Here is a 19,840-nt window from a genome sequence, read left to right on the forward strand (position 1 = left end):
GTGCTGTTAACCTCCTTGTGGTGTCCTGCAGCTCTACTAGTGCAGACACCACACTGCACTAGCAGCTGCCTTGGCCAGCTCAGCACTTGAACCCTGCTTTGCCAGCACCGTTTGTTAAACTTGAACAGAGATGATGGCTGGAAGTTGTGCTTCCTGGCTGTCAGCAGGTCAGAACATAATTAACCTTCAGTGAAGCTGCCATGAGAGACCCATAACCTGAAGAAATGTGTCCAAAATTACTTTTTCTGAGTGAGAAAAAGGCAGAGAATCACTATGCTTTTTGAGACTGAATTCCTTAAGGACATTGTCAGTAAAAAATACTGGTGCAAATGTTTAGTTTTACCTTCAAGACAGCTCTGCATTTATAATGAGGAATGCTATTTGGAAATTATGATATCAAGTATTGTTCCCATGTTACTGCCAGACACAGCAGGTCTGTGCTAGATGACAAAGAGCAAGTGCACCCTGCGAGCGAATTCTTGGAGCTCTATTCATGCATGTTAAAAACCATAAGACATCACAGTGAACCAGCATAACGCAACACCACAGGAGTTATATGGGTTGTGTACTAGTCCATGGGCTGTCAGCACAGAGCTTTGCAGAAGAGAGGTTTCACGTAGTCGGTTTCCAGTAGTCTAGGTCAGTTATGTTCTGAGAAGATAAACTCTCTGGCTTTCCACACTTCTAAAATAGGTTGATAAATACCTGTTCATCTTGTGGGGTTTTTTTCTGGGAATCAATTAATATTGGAAGAGAACACTATAGGAACAGCACAGTTCTTGCCAGTGAGATGTTGTAGGTTATATAAAACCAGCAGTCTACACAGGAGGAGGAAGAATGTTTCTTGCCACCAGTAAGAAACAAATGAGGTACGATGTTGTTGCTGTGAATCATCTTGATGGATGATTCTGCTGGTTAGAGAAGTTTCTTGCACATGTAGTTACCACTTGCAAATTCACTCTGTGCACCTGGTGTAATAGAGACAGTAAGAATATCAGCTGCAAATATGTATTGAATGGACACATTGACTTGAACTCAGAAAATGTTAATCTGTTGAGTCATTGTGCATGTGTGCAGACAGGTGATCTAATGTAGACTACAAGATTAGGAGCAATAAGGACAAAATGTGCTCAGACTTTTAACTATGAATGTGTAATCACTACATCCTTTACCACAGCCATGTTTTTGAACAACAAACAAAACCCAAAAACCTATTATATTTGCTATTTTTTTACAGGAGCAAACTAAGGTGTTAGCAAAAGTTCAGTCTGAAAGTACAGCATTCATCAAAAGAGCAGTTGATCATATGTAATACATGAGAGAGAGTATAAAGGGATAAAGTTTCTTTGTAAAATCCTTCCAGTGACCCTGACTTCATTAAGGCACTAAGCACGAAAACTGACAGAAAGTATATGGAAAGCACAAGCAAGCAGTGTAACTCATCTGCACCATGCTGAGGCAGGAAGCTCCCATTTTATTTTGTGTATCACTGTGGACTCACTGTAGGACCCAGAGGAATTCTCTTAGCCTCTCTGGACTGTCTTGCATCCTGAGTAAAATAGTAGGCCCAATCAGGACAGTGAGAAAATATTTACAGTCTTATAAAACCACTTGTGTTTCAGAGCTTAGGAATTTTTCTGATAAGTGTTTTGCATCCTACATTGACTGAGGTAGGCAGCAGGCTCAAGACTTGCCTGTTTGCTGTTGTCTTCAAGACTCTTAAGAGGAGAAGGGTGTTCTAAGCAAATCATCCCTCCCTGTGGGAGGGACTTTTTTCCAGAGGAAAAAAAGATAAAATGAATGTCATGTGCTCTGACCTTGAACACTCCTTACGTGTTTTTGTAAGTTGACCTTACTACCAACTGCCCCACTGCCACTGGATAACAAGGCCCAGCATTGCTGGAGTAATGAAGAGAGGTCAATATTCAGATCCCTAGAGCATAGCTTTTTCAGGGCTTTGAGGATAGAGAGCAAACCTAGGCTTATCCTCACTAATAGGAGCCATGTCAGCACCCTTATTCCAACAACAAACCTGCAAAATGGGGCACTGTGGTTATGCTAATTATATATGCATGTGAGCTTGGTAATGGAGAGGTCGATGGAAAGACCAGTGTAACATGTGCTGAAGATAAGCTGTCTCGTCAAAGTATTTCTGTGCACCTACCAGCATTGCTTCCGTGCTGCCTGAGGCAGCTGTTGGTCATCATTCAGGCCCTATAAATGCCTTCCTTTTTGGCATATTTATTCCAGTGCCTTCAAGAGGACTATCCATTTGGAGTAATGGGGTGAAACCAAGGAAAATCAGTAGGCCAACGTTTGTTAGCAGTAAGAACTACTGGAGTCTGAAAAATGTTCTCTGATGGTGTGGGTGAAGCCTGAATACTTAGGTTGTTGCAACTAAGTTACAGTTAGTACAGCAGAGCTATTCCTTCTGTTGTTCTCATGCTACAGGCTTGTATTCAATACAAACTTTGTCATCTGTGTTGGTCAGATGTTTTACCCTTTTGTTGTACCTACAGTTGCAGTAGCTTCCCAACTAAATGCAGAAAATGAAGTTGCAAAGAGCTGAGAAGAAAATGTTGATTGACAATGAAAGCTGCACTGCCAGTAGTGTTCAGAGAGCTGTGTGTCAGTTAAATGAAATGTAATGAAATAGATGCACAGAAGTAATTCACACATGGTCAATATACAGCCACCAGTAGATGTTCCCTCTGGTTGCTAGGCAGGTGGGGGTAAGCATGAAACTGTTGCAAGAGTTGTGCACAACTGTGTGTGCCTGTTTCCAGATGGCGATCATCTTCAACCAGGAGGGCCTGAAAGCTGTTCGCCCCCCTTGTGTCATTCAGAGCTTCATCAACCACAACGCCGTGCTGTATAAAGTCTTCGTGGTTGGGGAGTCCTACACAGTGGTGAAAAGACCGTCTTTAAAGAACTTCTCTGCAGGAATCTCAGGTCAGTTGTACCGATTTAAAAGAAAATGTCCATTCTTGGAGCCTTGTCAGGAAACATGAAAAATATCTGTGAAAACACTGCTGAAGCGAAGGCAGCTGGTTCTGACATACCATGTTTCCTCTTCTGTATTATTTCAATAGGAAGGGAAATAACTCACCTGCTCTGGAATACATACGAATGACATTCATATAGTAAATATTTATGCAATGGTAACCTGAGTCTCACCTGTTAGAAACAGTGTTTTATGTCATGTGGAAAGGGGGAGAGTTCTCTCATTTCACAGCAAGTTCATGTGTCATTTGTTCCGGAGTTTGTTTATAAATGTGCTTTGGAGAGAATTTCCTGGATTCCATCATTTCAGAACTTCCTCTCCCTATTTTTACCTTGGTTATGTATGTGTGTTTAAATTAAGGATCACTTGTGCTCTCCCTTAAATGAGCCTCCCTGTTCATGTGAGGCCCAGTGTTGAAAACCCTGGTGGGAAGTGTCCTTTGGTTTGTAGATACTAGATGTGTTGGGGGTAAGGAGGAATGGATTTGTCAGTGAGGACAGCGATCCTTCTATATGTCACTAGAAAGCAGCACTTGAAGGTTTCTCGTTAAAGATTACTTAGATTTCCTTTATGGAAAAAGCACTCCTTTCCAGAGAACTGCATTTTTGTGGCCCACCAAAAGCATAAAGGAATTAGCAGCACATGGATGGGAGCATGACCTACTTGCAACTGGACAAATCCAGGAGGTGGAGATAGGATCAAACTAAAGGACATGAATAAACAAGTGCCAGTTTTTTGTCCCTTTGCTTAGTGTTTTTGCAGATTGTACTATGTCCATTGTCCATTGCATTTTGCACACAAATATGTATTTTGGTTGTATAGGTATATTAGGAGCCTGGTAAAAGTCCTTGTCTGCAGCTATGTATGCCTGTATTTACATTTAGGTCTGTTCTATGTCCTGATCAAACTAAGTAGGCCAGAACCTGTCTTCGTACAAACTATTAGGACAGTTGTTCTATCCTTTTGCATTTTGAAGGGAACATTTTAAGGCATCTTTCTGAAAATGCCTTAGCTAATGTCTCATCTGTTAGTGTAAGCCTTGAAAGTTGTCTGCAAGTCCACATAAAAATAAGCTTAGTAGGTAGGTTAGGGTAAGTGTTTCACTTTCTTACCAAATCAGGAGAGTTTGAGGGGGCCATGCCACAGGTTCCTGACTAGGCAGATCTGATGATCCCCAGTTTCACAGGGATCTCAGTGTACCCTGGGTGCTACTGGCCTACTGCCTGCAGTGAGTGCAGCTTCCCCCTTCTGTCACACACCTTCCCCTTGGAACTGTCACTTTGAGTATGGCAAATTAGTAAAAATTAACTTCATTATCTAACTGGACTTAGGTAATTGGCTCTGCTGAAGGAAAGGAAACTAATTTCTGTTAACCCAGGGCATGGTTCTGTTTATCTGTGGTCCAAGAACTGTGGGTGACCTGTCTGTTGGTCCCTGCCTGTGCAGGCAGCCAAGTGCCAGCAGCCAAGTGTGGTGAGGTGGGTGGCAGGGATGGTCCAGTGGGGACCAGGACAAGATTCCCAGGGCTGCAGTGCCACCTACTGTTCCTTGCACTATTCCTTTGGAAATTAAAATCTGGTATAAAGTTATTTACAACCTGTTTCTAATTGCAGACAGAGAATCAATATTTTTCAACAGCCACAATGTTTCCAAACCAGAGTCTTCATCCGTCTTAACAGCAGTAAGTACACTTGGTCTTTTTCCCTCTAGCACGGCTGGAAAACTATCTAGTCCTTTCTTATGGAAGCGTTAGTAGCTAGTGACTCTCTTTCACAAGTTGTCTGCTTCTGTGTTGCAGGCTGAGGTCTGTTTGGTACCACGAACCAGCATGACTGTGTACCCCTCTGGTTTTCCTTACCGAGCTCCGGTGAGGAAGCACTGATGCAGCAGGGCTGTGCTGTTTGCCATGCCCAAACTCCCCAGGGCTAATCTAGGCAAAGGGAAAAACGAGGTTCTAAATGCAAACACCTGGCTTTTTCCTGTCCAGAGAGATTAATAAGCATAAATCATCCTTCTAGGACTCAGTTCTGTGAAGAAAGACAAAGAGTGAAACTTCAAGCAGAAAAATGGTGTTGGCACAAGGCCACAGAGGGCCAGTAGCTGTCTGCCATGTGAGCATGCCCAAGCTGTGACCACAGGACCATTTCTGGGTGTCCTTCGAGACTGCCAGCACACTGCAGTTTCATGCTAGCATTACCAGTCCTTTTAATAAGCTTTGCACATGTCAATCCTAACAAGTTCTTGGGCACTCGACTGCTGAGAAAGTCGCTTTACAGCACTGGGTCCTTTCAATATCTCAGTCTCAAAATTCTTTTCTGTTTCACAAGCTCTAATGGGGATTAGTCTCGTATTTGATTGAATTTGATGTGCAACACTGATGCTAAATATTAAAACTGTAATTGTACTATTCATAAATCTCTTTATGGTTATGTTAAGGGAGAAACCATTCCTAAGAATTTACTCTCGTCTGAGAGTTTGTTCCTGTAGTTTACCTGCCATTTCACTCATAACCATACATATTCCATACATGCTTCTGTAGGCATAACAGCATACTTCTGCTGTGTAACACGTAAAAAGTGAAGCAAATTGCATCTTCTAGTCATAAGTAACCTGAGTTACTAATTTTAATAAATATTGATTGAATAATTTATACATGAAAACCCACACAAAAAGTATGCTCTACCCTGAAGATATCAGCTGAGTTGTATTGTATGGCTCAGATTAAACTAACAACGGGACTCTGTCCTATCAATCCTTTAGTGTAGACCTTGATCTACATTGAAATAACAATGATATCCAGAATATTTACAGGCAGGGTTAAATATGCCACCTGTATATGTTTTTTAAAGTGTAGATCTAGTACTTAAAACAGCGAGTCTGATTCTCCATTCATTCCTACACTGCTCTGCTTCTCCAGCTGCACCAGTATGAGGAGGAAGAACTAGGTACTTTAGAGCAGATGAACTTCCAATATAGGAAGGATTCTGAATTATGAAAGCAGTTTTCTCTTTGGTGTCTTTCTCTCTTTCATGCCAATGGTGGTCTACAATTAGATTTGGTGGATATGCACCTGGAAACTTCTGAAAATCAATCTTTCCACTAAAAAGGCTCCTTCAGAGTCCCTTAATAATGTGGTTTTTTCCATTATAGCTGGATAAAATTGAAGGAGTATTTGAGCGGCCAAACGACGATGTCATCCGGGAAATCTCTAAGGCACTCCGGCAAGCTCTGGGAGTTTCCCTCTTCGGAATTGACATCATCATTAACAATCAGACTGGGCAGCATGCGGTCATTGATATAAATGCATTCCCAGGTGAGAAAAGCCTTTCCACTCCTTCTTTGTGGAACAAGTTTTACTGCTGGTGTCTCACATCATTGCTTCCCAAGTTGGGGACAGGAAAGTAGCATCTAGATGGTTCTGAGATCAAATACAGGTCAATCTGGGAAGGGGAGAACTCTAATCTAGATATGGAATTGGCAACTGAAATATTGGCTCTTAGGAGATATGGTCAAATTTTAGTGACCAGTTGTAACATGGCCGTCATGCCCTTCCCTGCAAAGGGATGCCCAGGAACTGCAGTCCAGGACTGTGTGCTGGAACCTGGATTTTCTGGACCTGGCCCTCATTCTGAAACGAAAAGAAGAATAGTAAATTCTATTTTAGGAGAACCTTTAAAGATTTCTGTTTTTTTCAGACACTGTGCCATTAAAAAAGATGAGGGGGTGGAAGCAACAAACTGTTCCATTGAAAATCTCTTCCTGTGCAAACTGATTCCCCACAAAAAGACACTTGTGCACAAAAATAGTACCAGGAATCTGAAGATGATAAAATTGTAGGTGCACAGAAGAGTGCTGTGAAGAGTTAGTATCCTTGCAAGTGCACTCATAAGTGCATCCTGGAGTAAAAGAATAGATTAGAGCATCTAAAACTAGGTAAATTTATCCTCTGCTTTTTTAGTTAACATATGTCTTGGAAACAACTAAATAAGCTCCTTGACCGCTGGAATTGTTGAAAGGATTTTTAAGTGCGTATAAGAGAAGGTCTGTCACTTGTGCTAAATTAAGTAGTCTAACACAGGAAAAGAATACATCATCTCATTTGATGCTCTTTTGTATGGGATTTTTCTCTTTGAGAATCTCCTCTCAGTACCTGAATAGTGATGTTTTTTCCCAGAGACATATACAGGCTGTTTCGTAGTTTCTTTAACCTGTCGTTGAAGACTTTGAGTTTTCAATATGGCTGTGGTGTCTTTACATCTAGAGATCTTGCCCTGAGCCTCAAGTCTCCTAAATCTTTCATTTGGGTCCTCAGTCCTACTATTGCCCTGTAGTGCCTTGCTGGTGTATCTCCACAGTGACTGGCTTCCTTTCAATATTCAGCTCTGCTATTCTCAGGTCACTTTGCATCACAGTTCTACCATATGGTGTTGATGCAATCTGCAGACCTATGAAAATGCTCTTCTGCAAAGAGCAGTGAAACAACCTAAATTTGGTGTCAGATGGAGCCATATCAGTTTTATGAATGGGATTATATTTCAGACACTGGGTCTTGAAGTCAGTGATGCAGGAGATTCTTTTGCATTGATACATCCTCCATTTTGGTTTGGTGTTTCAGGTTTTTTATATTTTTTCAAGTATTGTTTTGGATTCAGTACTTTGCACAGAGTAAAATTCCCCTTTTCTTGAAATGTTGAAAAGTCCAGATTGGGGAGCAACTCGTGACAAACATATATTTGCATATTTAGAGATGAGTAATGTCTTCTTATTGTGGCAGAAGTTTTCAGAACTGCCTTTGGCCTCATGCTCTGCTGTACTTCTACCCTAAGGCAATAGTTTTCGATATTCAGACTGAGTTCTGTATTTCAGTCTGCACAGTAATTGATCTTTGAAGGGACATTGAATTAATAGAGTGGTTTAGTTCTTGTAGGAAACTTGAGAGCATGGGGAAGCTTCTTATGGACAGACCTATATTGTGTCTCACACAGCAGTGTTTTGGTGGTGAACAGGTGGGTAGTGAAGGTAGCTACTTGCTTTATCGCCATGGGATAGGTTGAAGACCAGCTGGAGTAAGTCTAGAGGATAGCAGCAGGGACTGGACATATGGAAGAGAAGGCTGGGAGAGACAAAAGTGCCTTCAGATTTGTAAAAGGTAGCAGAACTGAGAGAGAGAGATGCCCTTGCCCTCAAGGGCTGCTGAGATTGGAGAAGAAGCAATGGCATAAAATGCAACAGCAGCAAAGTTACATTTCAGCATAGAATACTCTGTTGTTCTAAAGCATGTTCAGCCCAGGCAACTGCATTTCTCTCCAAGGGCCAGTATGAATAAAGGCTGAACAGGTTCAAGGGCTGACTTCATTGACAGGGCCAGCACCTTGCTAATGAGAATTTCAAATTCAGCCACTTCAAACGAATAACTAATGGGCTGCATCAGCAGTGGGATCTCCCTGTTCCTGGCTCAGTGCAGTCCCGGGAAGGGGCTCTCCCTTGCTCCTCTTCCTGAAATCATCCGAGCCTGCAATGGTTGCAGTAGAGCCAAACTGGACCCAACTTAGACCGTCCAGGGATCTGCTGCATTATCTCTGCACCATTGCTTTGAGAAAGGGAGGGAAAGAGGTGCCCTATAAGGAGCATTCACAGCCTCTTCCACAGAGCTCAAGCCGCAGCTTGGGGCCAGGCCTAACCAAAGCCTTGTCCAGGTGCCTAGAGGCTTGCTGCCTTACTTGTGTGCTGTCTTTTATGTTTACCAGGCTTGAAGCTCATTTGAACCTGCCACTCCACGGATGTCATGTTGAGATGAGTTTAACGTCAGAAGTGAGAGCAGATGTACCTGCAGGAGGATGTTGTCTGTTACCTGCTCCATTAGCACCAGCAACTCTTCAAAAAAGATTTTAAAGATAAATGTCTGAAAGGCCCGTAGTGTCTCTTGTTCAGTGGGAAACCACTGGTACTATATTTAGCAGTGGTTACCAGCTGAGATATCTGACTGTAGGCACAGTCACATAGCATGTGGGGTTTATGTTTGTCTGACCTCAGATAAGTGACAGAAAAGGCTCCATCCACATAGCCTGCTGTTCTGTGGCTGTGGCTGAGCTCAGCCAGCCTGAACAGTGGCTTGTGTGTGTGTTCTGCAGTCTGTCCCCGTGGAGTTGGACTGCTGGCTCTGGGTGAATATGAAAAGCATCAGATCTGAACATGCACTTTGTCTTAATACATTGGCACAAATGCAGGACATGGGCTATCCATTTTTCTCTGGCTAGGGAAAGATGCAGAGGAGCAGAACATGTGCCAGATCAGGGAGAGTCTCTGAAAAATTGGGCAGGTAGCATCTGTAATGCTAGCTTAAAAATGCTCATAGCCATTTCTTGCCTCCACCAAAGCTTGCAGAAGTGGGTGCTTGTTTTCAGATGCATTGCTGGGTGGACATCTTTCCTATCCATGCTCAGCCAGAGGACTCTGGAGACTGTTTTCAGCATAGCAAAATTCAGGCTTGTTGTAGACAAGCACTTACAAGATGGTTTCAGCAGGCAGTGCTAGGATACCACCTGCTGGAGCACAATTCATGCAAGCTGTGTTTTGAGGCATGCTAAACTTATATCTTTCCATTGATGCCCTGTGTGACACTAACCCTCAATTCATTACCAGTAGTTTCTGAAGGTGTAATTTAATCTACCCTTCTTGATTTTGTTATCATTGTAGCACAGGTGATGTCCCACAACTGATTTGTTTGAGAGGCCTGCAGCAGCCCTCAGAACCAAACAAGGCAATATCCATAGTTGGCAGCCTTCTGCGGGTGTTCTGTGACTCAAGAGTTGAGACATCTAGTTCTCTTCCTTCCTTCCTTGTATTTCTTTTTTACAATTTTGTGAAGTTTCTTCTGAGTGGCCAGGCAGAATTACTCGGGCCTTTCCACCCAGTGTGCAGAGGGCTTGCCCAGACTGAGCCTATCTGTTAGGTACAGCTTCCTTACCCTGTAACGTCTGCCGATTTCAGGACTAAATACCTGGCCGTCTTATTCCTACTAAATATTTAAAACAACTTTGTGTGTTTGCAGGTGCCCCTCAACAAGGCTAGTTTGTTTTCAGTGAGCAGACATGGAACACTCTAGGCTACTATGGATCTCCTCTCTGAATATTAAATCTGTTACTATGGAGATGGCTTATTCCCAGGGTGTTTGAAGCACTCTGAGTAGATTTGAAGGTTAATCCCACAGCTTTTACATAAGCAAGAAAGCATAACAAGCACTTCTGTCAAAGAGGTGGAGATCCTGTTCTGACTCCCATGGCCAGCCCTAAGAGTCCTAGTTGCCCCCTGCCGACCAGTGGATTATCATGTGGGGCACTGAGAAACTCGATGTTTTGAAATGAATGGTTTGTTTGGTGAATCTGTCTTTGAGAAAGCAAAACTATGAGCTGTCATCTCACATTGATGGTGTTTTGTGTGACCTGTTAATTATCTGGGAGAACTGTGAGCAAGTACAATAAAATTCATAGCAATGTCTCAGCCTAAATAAGAGTTATATGGTTAACATATGGGTTATAAATACACCATAAAATCACCACAATTATCCTCTTACCTTATGTTTCTGGGAAGTTGGGGTTTTTATTGCCTAAGAAAGTTGGTCTTTACAGGAGAATGGAGATCAAAATTGAATTATTTATGGATCTGAAGAGCTGTTCTGCCCAGTGATCACATCACTAAAAGTGTGTTAAAATGTGCATTTACTTTGTGGTCTCTGGTTCTGCTCATATGCTGCTGTGTAATGTATGCTATTCACATGGGTCTTTTAAACTTATTTATTGCTTCAGTGTCCTGTACTAATGCCAGATCACCTTCAGAATACTTTTATAGACATTTTAAAACAGTCAACCTATCCCATTTAATAACACCGAATGTCATATGTCACCTCTAAATACTAAGGCAAACTGATAACAATTTTAGGTAATGCAGTAGCAGTTAAGATCCATTCCAAGACATTGTACCCATATGTTGCATGTCTGGTTCAATTTTAGAATAAATGCAGTGATAAAACTGTGCCTGTACCAGAGTGTTTAAAATAGAGCCAGAAGCTCTGTACGCCTACTGCTACCCTTTGTGTCACTAAAAATGTCGTGTCTCCTGGTATTTGAGCAACTGTTTTAACCAGGAAACTTGTTATTAAATTGCATTGTAAATTGTCTGGAATCACTTAACAGAACATGCAGAAAGGTGGTTTCAGTACCAAAATAAAAGATTGATGTTTCTACCAAATACTGTATCATGGGTGCATGTTTCCTGTGCCTTGAGTGTTTTTTCAGACGTAGCAGGAAACATGTTTTAAGTGTCAAGTCGGGTTAGATTAGACGAGCATTACATTGCTTCTTACACAGTGGGAAGCTGCCTTTTCTGTAGGATATAAAGCCAACCCTGCTGTCCTCTGAGGTTTTCCTAACTGAGGGTATTGCTGGCAAATTCTGGAGAGAGTTCAAACCCTCAAGGGAGCTTTACATTAGAGCTACTTGCCATAGTAAACCTGGAAAGAGGATGGAAAAGATCATCATACTCCCGAGTTTGTAACTTAGGGAAAAACCTGGATTTGGCAACAAATGGTAGAATATACCTAAAATTATATATACACATATATACTTGGAAGGAAAAAGAAATAGCAAATCTGAAAGACAATGGTTTTTCTCATTGGAAAAAAATTATTTTTATTGCAAGATTCTCTATTTCTCTTTATGCTAATCTGCTTGTGCTGTCACTTAAAATGATGTCATGGAAAAGAGCCTTTTTATTATAAGTTGGAGGGCAAGGACAGACCAAGAAATAAACTGTTAAAAGAAGTCTTTCAAAGAACCTAGGAAAATTACTCAATTGCCTTTTTTTTCTTTCCTTTGTTTTTTCTCTTTTCAGGTTACGAGGGTGTTTCTGAATTCTTCACAGATCTCCTGAACCACATAGCTGCTGTTCTGCAGGGTCAGGTACCTGAGGTGACCCAGCTAAACCGCAGCAAGCTCCTGGCAGAGCAGACCGGTGGGATCATGGACGAGCGGATATGCTGTGCTAGCACAGGCTGTCTCAGCGTCATGGGAAAAGACTCCTCCTGGATTGTGGAAAGCGAGACCAACAGCTCAGTAAAACTGCAACACCAGAGACTAGGCTGCAACTCAGCAGTGTCCCCCAGCTTCCAGCAGCACTGCGTCGCTACATTGGCAACAAAAGCTTCTTCTCAATAACTTGCCAATACCATGGACTGAGAAAAAGCCACAGGGATACAAACTGTGGTCTCAGAGCCAGATCAGGCTGTAACAATACAATTGAGAAAAAAAATGAAAAAAAAACCCCAAACCAAACACAAAACACAACACAAAAAAGCAAAATTAAAAAACCCTTCCATTTGATTTAACCTAATGCGCTGATAAAACGGACTGAAAGGGGAAGAGTGAGAAAGTGATTCAGATCCATTTCATCAGATTCCAGTTGCAAATCTGTAGAGAGTTTACACATACATGTGTTTTAACACTAGTCCTTTCATTGTGGGAGGGTTGCTCTTTCATTTCTATTGTTCTTTGTAATCACTGGTGACCAGCATTTTAAAATCGGACCTCATGGTATCAAGAAGATAATAATTTTGAAATGCAGTGTCTGAATGTAACAATGCTAGAGACTTTTGCCTAAAATATTCCCTGTTCCTTTTTTTTCCAGGTAGGCCATTGCATAAGAAGGCTAAGATAACTTCAGTATCACTAAACCAAATCTCTTGAAACATTGACCAGTCAAGATGTTGACAGGTAGCTTGCTGTGAAGCGTCTGCACTTTGAGTAGGACAGAGCAGCCTGCTTGTTCAGGGGCAGAGCCAAGGTGATCACCCCTGTTCCAGCCTTGCAGTTCTTCCCCCAGGCCTCACTGCTTCAGTCAAAAGCAGCTTCTAACCACATTTGCCAACAGTGACATATTTCATCCAGAGAGGGTGCCAGTATTTAGGCTGAGTGATTTGAGTAGATTCAATCGTCTGCTAGTACTGAAATCCTGGAAGAGTTAATGGAAGCAGCTGATCTCTTAGCGGAGAATTTAATTCTCTGTCCATTGCACTTGTGAGGACTCTGGGAGAGCCCTGAAAAAAGGCTGGCAGAGCTGTACATTTTCCTTGGAGCAGTACACCTGGTCTGCATATCCTGAGGGGTAACTCAGTTGCTGCCTTCCACAGATGCATGCTGCTGTGCATTTTTTTCTGCAAATTAAATATAAACAGAATTGTGTACCTTCATATGAGGTAGAAGTACAGGACAGCTCTAGCTTGGAGACCACGTTATTTTGTTGCAAGCTGCCAGGTGAGGCTCTATGGTAATTTACAACAGTGCTTTATACTCTTTGTAAACTATAGCGTGGCCAATTTGTTATCTCTTGAGATATGCAGTGAACCAGTGGTGTTCACCCTCTATTGCATCTCCTAGCATGGCAGCATCTTCTGCTGTTGAGAATTCCTGCAACTTTTGCCAATTCTGAACACTAAATTAGAAATATCCAAGTGCTGAGAATGGAGACACTATTTTGGTAGAAGGAGCGGCCTTCTATTCCGCTTATAAGCCCTAATATACATTTTAGAGTGGTGGTGTTAAGAAAATTTCCTTAGTTAAGCTCCTAGCTTGCATATACAGGAATTTCTGTCTTTCTAAAGCAGGTGTTCATAAAGCATCCACCACTGCAGCATCTAATACCAGTTTGGTTAGTATCATCTGTTAGATAGCTACTCAAAAGGATCTAGAGCTTAAAGCCCAGGTAGGTCATGGAGAGAGGATTAAACTGTAAAAAAGATGTCACCACCCTACCTGATAGTACCAGTCCTGGAGGGGAAACAGTTTTGAAGAGTGTCGTGTAGCAATTGTTTTGTGTAATGATTTTTCCTTAGGAGAAATTGGTCTTCTTCCAAAATGCCATTCTTGGGGATTTCCTGCAGCCGAGATTGATTTTTTCAGGATGATTTACACAATAGAAGATGATTCCACCTCTAGAGGGATTACTAACTTTAAAATATTTCTTTGGGGACTGAAAGGACCTTATGAGTGTGGTATCGATCAGATTCCAGGGTACACGTAAATGCAGCCAACTTCCTCAAGTATTGCAGATCAGTTCTGAGCTGGGCACGCTTCACAACCCTTGTATGCTTTGAGGCTGCTGGATCCCATGTTGTCTGCAGCTCGCAGGTCTCCGATGGTTGTGGTGTGAGTGAGTCAGATGTACATAGGGGTTTATAAAAGTATTCATGACAGACCAAACCTTTCGTAAAGCCATGACTGAAATAAAATTGACATCTACACTTCGGGGTTTGTTTTTGTTTGTTTAAAATAAAAAGTGTTTTTATGTTACATGTGTAACAAAAGATACCCTCAGGAAGGAACTTGCCAGTGCATATTTTTGTATGGTACTTTCTTGTAACCAGCTGGTGGAGTGTTTGTAGACTTGCCTATTGCTCCCTTTATTACAATGGCTTGGGCTTTTTTTGGTTTTTTGGTTTTTGTTTCTTTACTGGGTGGCGGGGACGGAGCAATGATGTTAAAACTGCTTTACTAACTCAAGACCTTTCAAACTAAGTATGTTTACATTAATTGAGTGTTGGATCCAATGGAAATGTCTGTATGCTGTTTCCTAGTTAGAACATCAGATAAGAATTTTATTTTCCTGGCTGCCTTCTGAATTTTGGTTGGCCTATTTTGCACTGCTTTGTTTCTCCAAAATAAACTACTGAAATATAATTGTGCATTTTAAACTTGTTTACAAATGATTGTTAGAAGTTTATTTTGTAATTCTCTTAATGCTTACAGAAATACTATATTTAAATATTACTCCAGACCTTGGCAGTAACTAGAAAACAAGTTTAGATCATTGGTGTGATCAGTGACATTTTTCCCATAGTCCGTAATTTATTTTTTATTTATCGAATGTATCGGTATCACTTTAATTTACCAGGTGCAGATATGCAGCTACCTGTTGTGATGTGGCATTACAATAGAGTTTTCACAGAAATAACCATGCAATTGCTATACTACTATATTTCCTTGCAGAAATTAATGTTATGGCTCGTATATTAGAATATTACTAAATCACAGGGGCAAATCGGGAGACCAACTTTTAAAAGCCAAAACTGTAAATTACCAAGTATCCAGACATACAGTTACATTATTGCAAAATATTCAAGCATGAGTATGTTATTAAGCCTATGCTAAAGTGCTTTTCTGAATTGCTGCCTCATTTGGTAATTTCAGAATAGTTTTGATTTAAGATAAGCTTCACAGTAAGTTAGTTAATATTCTGTAGTCTTGTCTTTCTTTGTAAAAGTAGAGGAGTGTAGTAGCATTAGACCATACCAGAATGCCCTTGCTCTTAAAATTGCAGACAATCCGAGGAGCTTTTCCATAATGTCTGTTTGAATTCTGTTATTGTGGGTTAGAAAAAGGGTTTTCTGTGTTTTCAGAGGCATCGCTATTACTGCTGTGTTGATGGGAGCAATTGTATTAAAATTACATGGTCACCAGTTAGCTTTTTAGGGATTTATTTTTGTTCTCCTTCACTGTTAGAAATCCACAAGAACACCATTAACTTGACTGGAATTTCTCCATGGTTTGTGTCAGCATGGTGGAGAAGATGGGACTCTGGTTTCCACTGTAATTACATAATCAGCTTCAACAGGTGAAGATTTTTCCCTGTTGAAGAGAACTTAAGTAGTATTACTGCTGCCTGCAATGTAAAGTCATCACCACCCTCCTCCCCCTCTAGCTGGCTGGGCCACATTGTGCTTGAGTTTGTAGCCAATGCCAGAACATCCTGGTCATTATGTGAAAATGTGAAAACCAGTTGCAGAAATGCAGCCAAACCAGGAGCATCGGTGCTGGCACCTGTGGTTTGTGTAATGTAGAACTGTCACTGGGCCAAAGATGTTTTGCCTTTGGTTGACCACGTCTGGCTGTGCAACCTTTATGCTGAGGAGCCGATTGACTGGGCTGGGCGGCAGAGAGGATATATTTATTAGTACTATTCAGACTGTTGTAATGAGAAAGCTGTTCAAAGATCTCCATCCTCAACGTGGGAATGTTTGTGCAGAGGAGGTCTGTAGCAGGGTGTGCTGATGGAAATCTAACAGTTCAATTTGTTTTCATTATAGATGATTACAAATTAAGGACCCGACTCTGAGGTTTTCAGGAGGTTATGAGGATTGCTCAAGATAAAGCCTCCAGTTCTTCAGATTAAACATGAACAGTATCCAGCCAGGGAACAACCAGGTGGAGTAGTGGTTGGATAACAGAGGCAAATAACAGTCCAAAGGCAACAGATTAAATGGAGCCAGAGGTGTTTCAATTGGCTAGCAAAGAAACCAAAACAAAACAAAGGAAAAATGTTTCTTGTTGTTTCCATCCAATTAAAAAAATCCAGACTTCTCAGTTCTTAGGCTAAAACACTGGTTTCCTAAAGTCTTTGCGTGGCAGCAGTGACAAGTGAGTCAGGCTTTTCCACACTAGCTTGCAGCCTTGCCTTCCACAGCTGTGCAGAAAATCTTGGGTTTTGGTTTTTTAGTGAATAGAGTCTATTTTGAGTTCATAGCAGTCTCCCCATGTGCACTCTTGCAGGAATTCACTTTCATTACCCTGCTAAGTTTTTTTTCCTCTCTCCTTTTTAGTAAGAGATGTATTGATTTCTGCATTCAGTATAAAATTACTTTATGGCGTGTGTTTTGTAATTAGGAGTATGTGAAAATGCTTTGTGTAGATTAAAATATTTCCTTTAATATAATCTCCTCTCGCTTTCATAGATAAATGGACATGCTGTTGCAGATCACATTACTGATTTTATTTGTAATATTGCTTTAATATCTATTTCAGAGGAATGTAACCTCCAGAAAAGTACTTTCCACATCTTCACTACCTTTCCTTTCCCTGTTCACTGTGTGTGGATCCAGGCCATCAACACCTGAGCTTTTGACTGGATGGGTTGCAGATCCTACGTGGATTCTGTCAAAAGTACATGGCCACAAAAGTTACTAAAGATGGTTGAAGTTTTTGAGGACCCAGGTATAAATGGAGATGTTAGAGTGATTCCTCAGCAACACAAGCACAGTAACATTTGCAGCAAGCAAAGGAAATAATTTTCACTTTGTGTGTGCTGTTGGGCTCTGGTCCACCCTGCTGTTGGGGTAGTTTTCCTGTGGAAATGAAAAAATTCACTGTGAGGAAACGTCCTGTATCTGTGATGCAGAAGGAGGGCAAGGAGGGTAGGGCTTGGGAGTAAAATCCTGGCCAGTAGACACTATGATACCAGTGGTCCAGAATTTCACTCTGTGGTTTTTAATAGCAATCTGGGGAGATGTTTTCTTTCTCTCCATGATTCTTATCCTGAATCCACTGGGGCAGATGCTAGCAGATGCCTGTGGCCCACATGAGCTCATTAGCAGGTGACCTTGCCCAGCATGTCATAAGTTAGCAGAGGGCTCTCAATGTATTGGGAAGTTTTTGTTGATGGCCGGAAAATCTTTTGAAACTCCAGAAATAGCTGAAACAGCAAATGGAGTTTATGAAAATCAGGTCTTCCTCTTCCAGCCTTTTTTAAGAAACCCACATTTTATTTCCTTCTTTGTTCTTTACACAGTAGTTTTTAGATATAAATTATTTTAACTTTTTTTGTGTGAAAAGTCATATATACATATATAAAGTTATTAAAGGTTGAGTATATGTTGAGTATAAAATAGTGACTTCTTTGTTTCAGATGTTAGCAGTCCCTAAAATGGGTTGTCTATCCTCTTGTAAAGTCAGTGCTGTAAAAAAATATTAAAAAATAAAAGATGTATTAGATGTATCTTTTATTATTTATTTCTGATTCAGTATTTGATACAGCTTGTGTATACCCTTGTGATAACCACATACTAAAAACACTGTCATTCTTAAAATGGAGTAACAACAGTTCCTTGGGATCCCAACAGTTTTGAGAAAATTGGCCCTCTGGGTGTGAATAGTGTTGGATATTGTCTTTCGTCTCCAGCATTGCTCCCCACCTAAGCATGGCTGAATCTTGGGGACCATTCTGTGTGTGTGCTAGGTTTCACAAGTTCATTGGTATCTGTGTTCAAATCCAGCTGTACAGTGTTAACAAGTGTGTCTTGTGATTTGCTTCAGCCTGGTTCACTATGATTTCTGAATCATAATTCCCATTTTGTACTTAAATTTGTATAGAATTATATAAACCCATAAAAGACCGTGGTTTACTGTAAAACCCAAAATACTTGCTATTTGGCGTCTTCAACTGCATGACTGATCAAATCTGACAATGAAGATGGTGCTTTCATCTAACAGCATTGATTTCAATGGTAGTATATTAATTTTCTTTTTGTTTGCCAAGCACCTGTTTTTGGACAATGTTTTGGTTTCAACAGTAAAGCAATATGCAGTAGGTATTGTGGCATTATCTCTGTAATTGTTTTGAAGAGAGAATTGTCCCTTTCCAACACATAATGAAAATAAATGCCTTATAACAAGTTTTATTTTGCTTCCTTTTTCTGAGTGGATAGGGCAGCGAGATGAACAGCTCATTGGGAGAAACCTGTTTTCATGAGAATTTGATGTTCACATTCTTCCTGAGTGCAGTTGTTTGCAGTTGTTTCGGACCTCCTGGTACCAGAAAGATTTGATTTGGTTTCTCTTCTAACACTTAGAGGGAAGTCAGCTATTTTTATCTTACTATATAACACATCTTAACATCACTGGGATTTAAGCTACTCTTATACATATGAATTTATTCATAGCATAGGCTTCTGAGGTGATTGATTTTTCATCATCCAGGATAGGGAATTCTTGATTTCTCAAAATGTAGCAGGTTTTTAATCAAGACCCTTTTTTGGGCTAGTGCAGGAGAGAGAGGTATCTCACCAAGCAGCAATAAATTTTGCTAAGCAACAAGCACTCTCACAAGGGCGCTCATTAGACACTGCCTGGGGTTCAGTGCAGCAGTCCCAAGGCAGGGCTGGCTGTGGCAAACAGAGGTACAGCTGGTCAGAGCAGCAGCTACCAGCTGGTGGGGCATCCTCCCAGGCCCCATGCTCAGGCCTTGAATACCATCCTTCCCTTTGAAGAAAGTCCTTGGGTCTCAGCTGTTCTGTGGGCTGCAGGTGATGAGAGAGAACTGAGCTTCAAGCTGGGCCGTCTGAAATACAGCCCTTGCAGGGGGTGGGCCTTTTCCTCTGCTGCCAATACACACAGAACACCGGAAATATTATGATCGATCGGTGCTCAGAGAGTTTTGGGGCCAGCTTCCTCAGCCCGGGCACCACCCAGTCCTCCAGCTGCCATGTGGCCTGAAACCCAAAGGATGGAGAAGGTTCTGCCTATAAGCACAGTGCCAGTTGGCCACCACGACTCCTGTGAGCCAGCACACAGGAGGGGCAGCCCCTTGGGATGGGCCTTCACCTCTGGGGGAGCGTAGACCAGTACTTTTCCTCATGACTAGCCTATTTGTTACTTCTCTTTTTTGTAATCTACTTGTGTGTTGTCCAAATAGCCTGACTTGGTCAAGCATTGCCCCGATGTTGAAACTTTTAATTGTTTTCTTTCTGGTCAACCTCGTGTTCATCGATAAACCTTGGATGTGACCCCTGAAGCTCCCAGGTCTCACTGAAACTCCCAGGGCACCCACTGCCTGGCTGAGCTGTACAGCACCAGTGGGCCCTGGGTGGGCAGGGAGAGCTCTGCAGTGCTTGGGGACCACAGGGAAGTGTCCCCAATGCTGGGCCCCAGCGGGCAGCAGCACAGGAGCCTGGGTAAGGAGGGAACACCACCAGTGTGTGTCTGCAGTGAGGGGAGCCCTTCGTTCCCCTCCTCT

The 19,840-nt window shown here is 41.6% G+C and overlaps 1 protein-coding gene across 3 annotated transcripts in view; it reads left to right on the forward strand.

Moving 5' to 3' along the window:
- ITPK1 (inositol-tetrakisphosphate 1-kinase) overlaps positions 1 to 18,503 on the forward strand; it is a 141,681-nt gene extending 123,178 nt beyond the window's left edge. For all 3 annotated transcript variants that reach the window (XM_027637594.1, XM_027637596.1, XM_027637597.1), the window contains 4 exons: positions 2,787 to 2,952; positions 4,618 to 4,685; positions 6,155 to 6,317; positions 11,894 to 18,503. In XM_027637594.1, coding sequence (XP_027493395.1) covers positions 2,787 to 2,952; positions 4,618 to 4,685; positions 6,155 to 6,317; positions 11,894 to 12,216 — 720 coding nt within the window. In that variant the 3' untranslated portion in view covers positions 12,217 to 18,503. The remainder of the gene's footprint in view (positions 1 to 2,786; positions 2,953 to 4,617; positions 4,686 to 6,154; positions 6,318 to 11,893) is intronic.
- The last annotated feature ends 1,337 nt before the right edge of the window (positions 18,504 to 19,840 follow it).

This window comes from Corapipo altera, unplaced genomic scaffold (assembly GCF_003945725.1).
Source record: "Corapipo altera isolate COAL_440 unplaced genomic scaffold, ASM394572v1 23, whole genome shotgun sequence".
NCBI lineage: Eukaryota > Metazoa > Chordata > Aves > Passeriformes > Pipridae > Corapipo > Corapipo altera.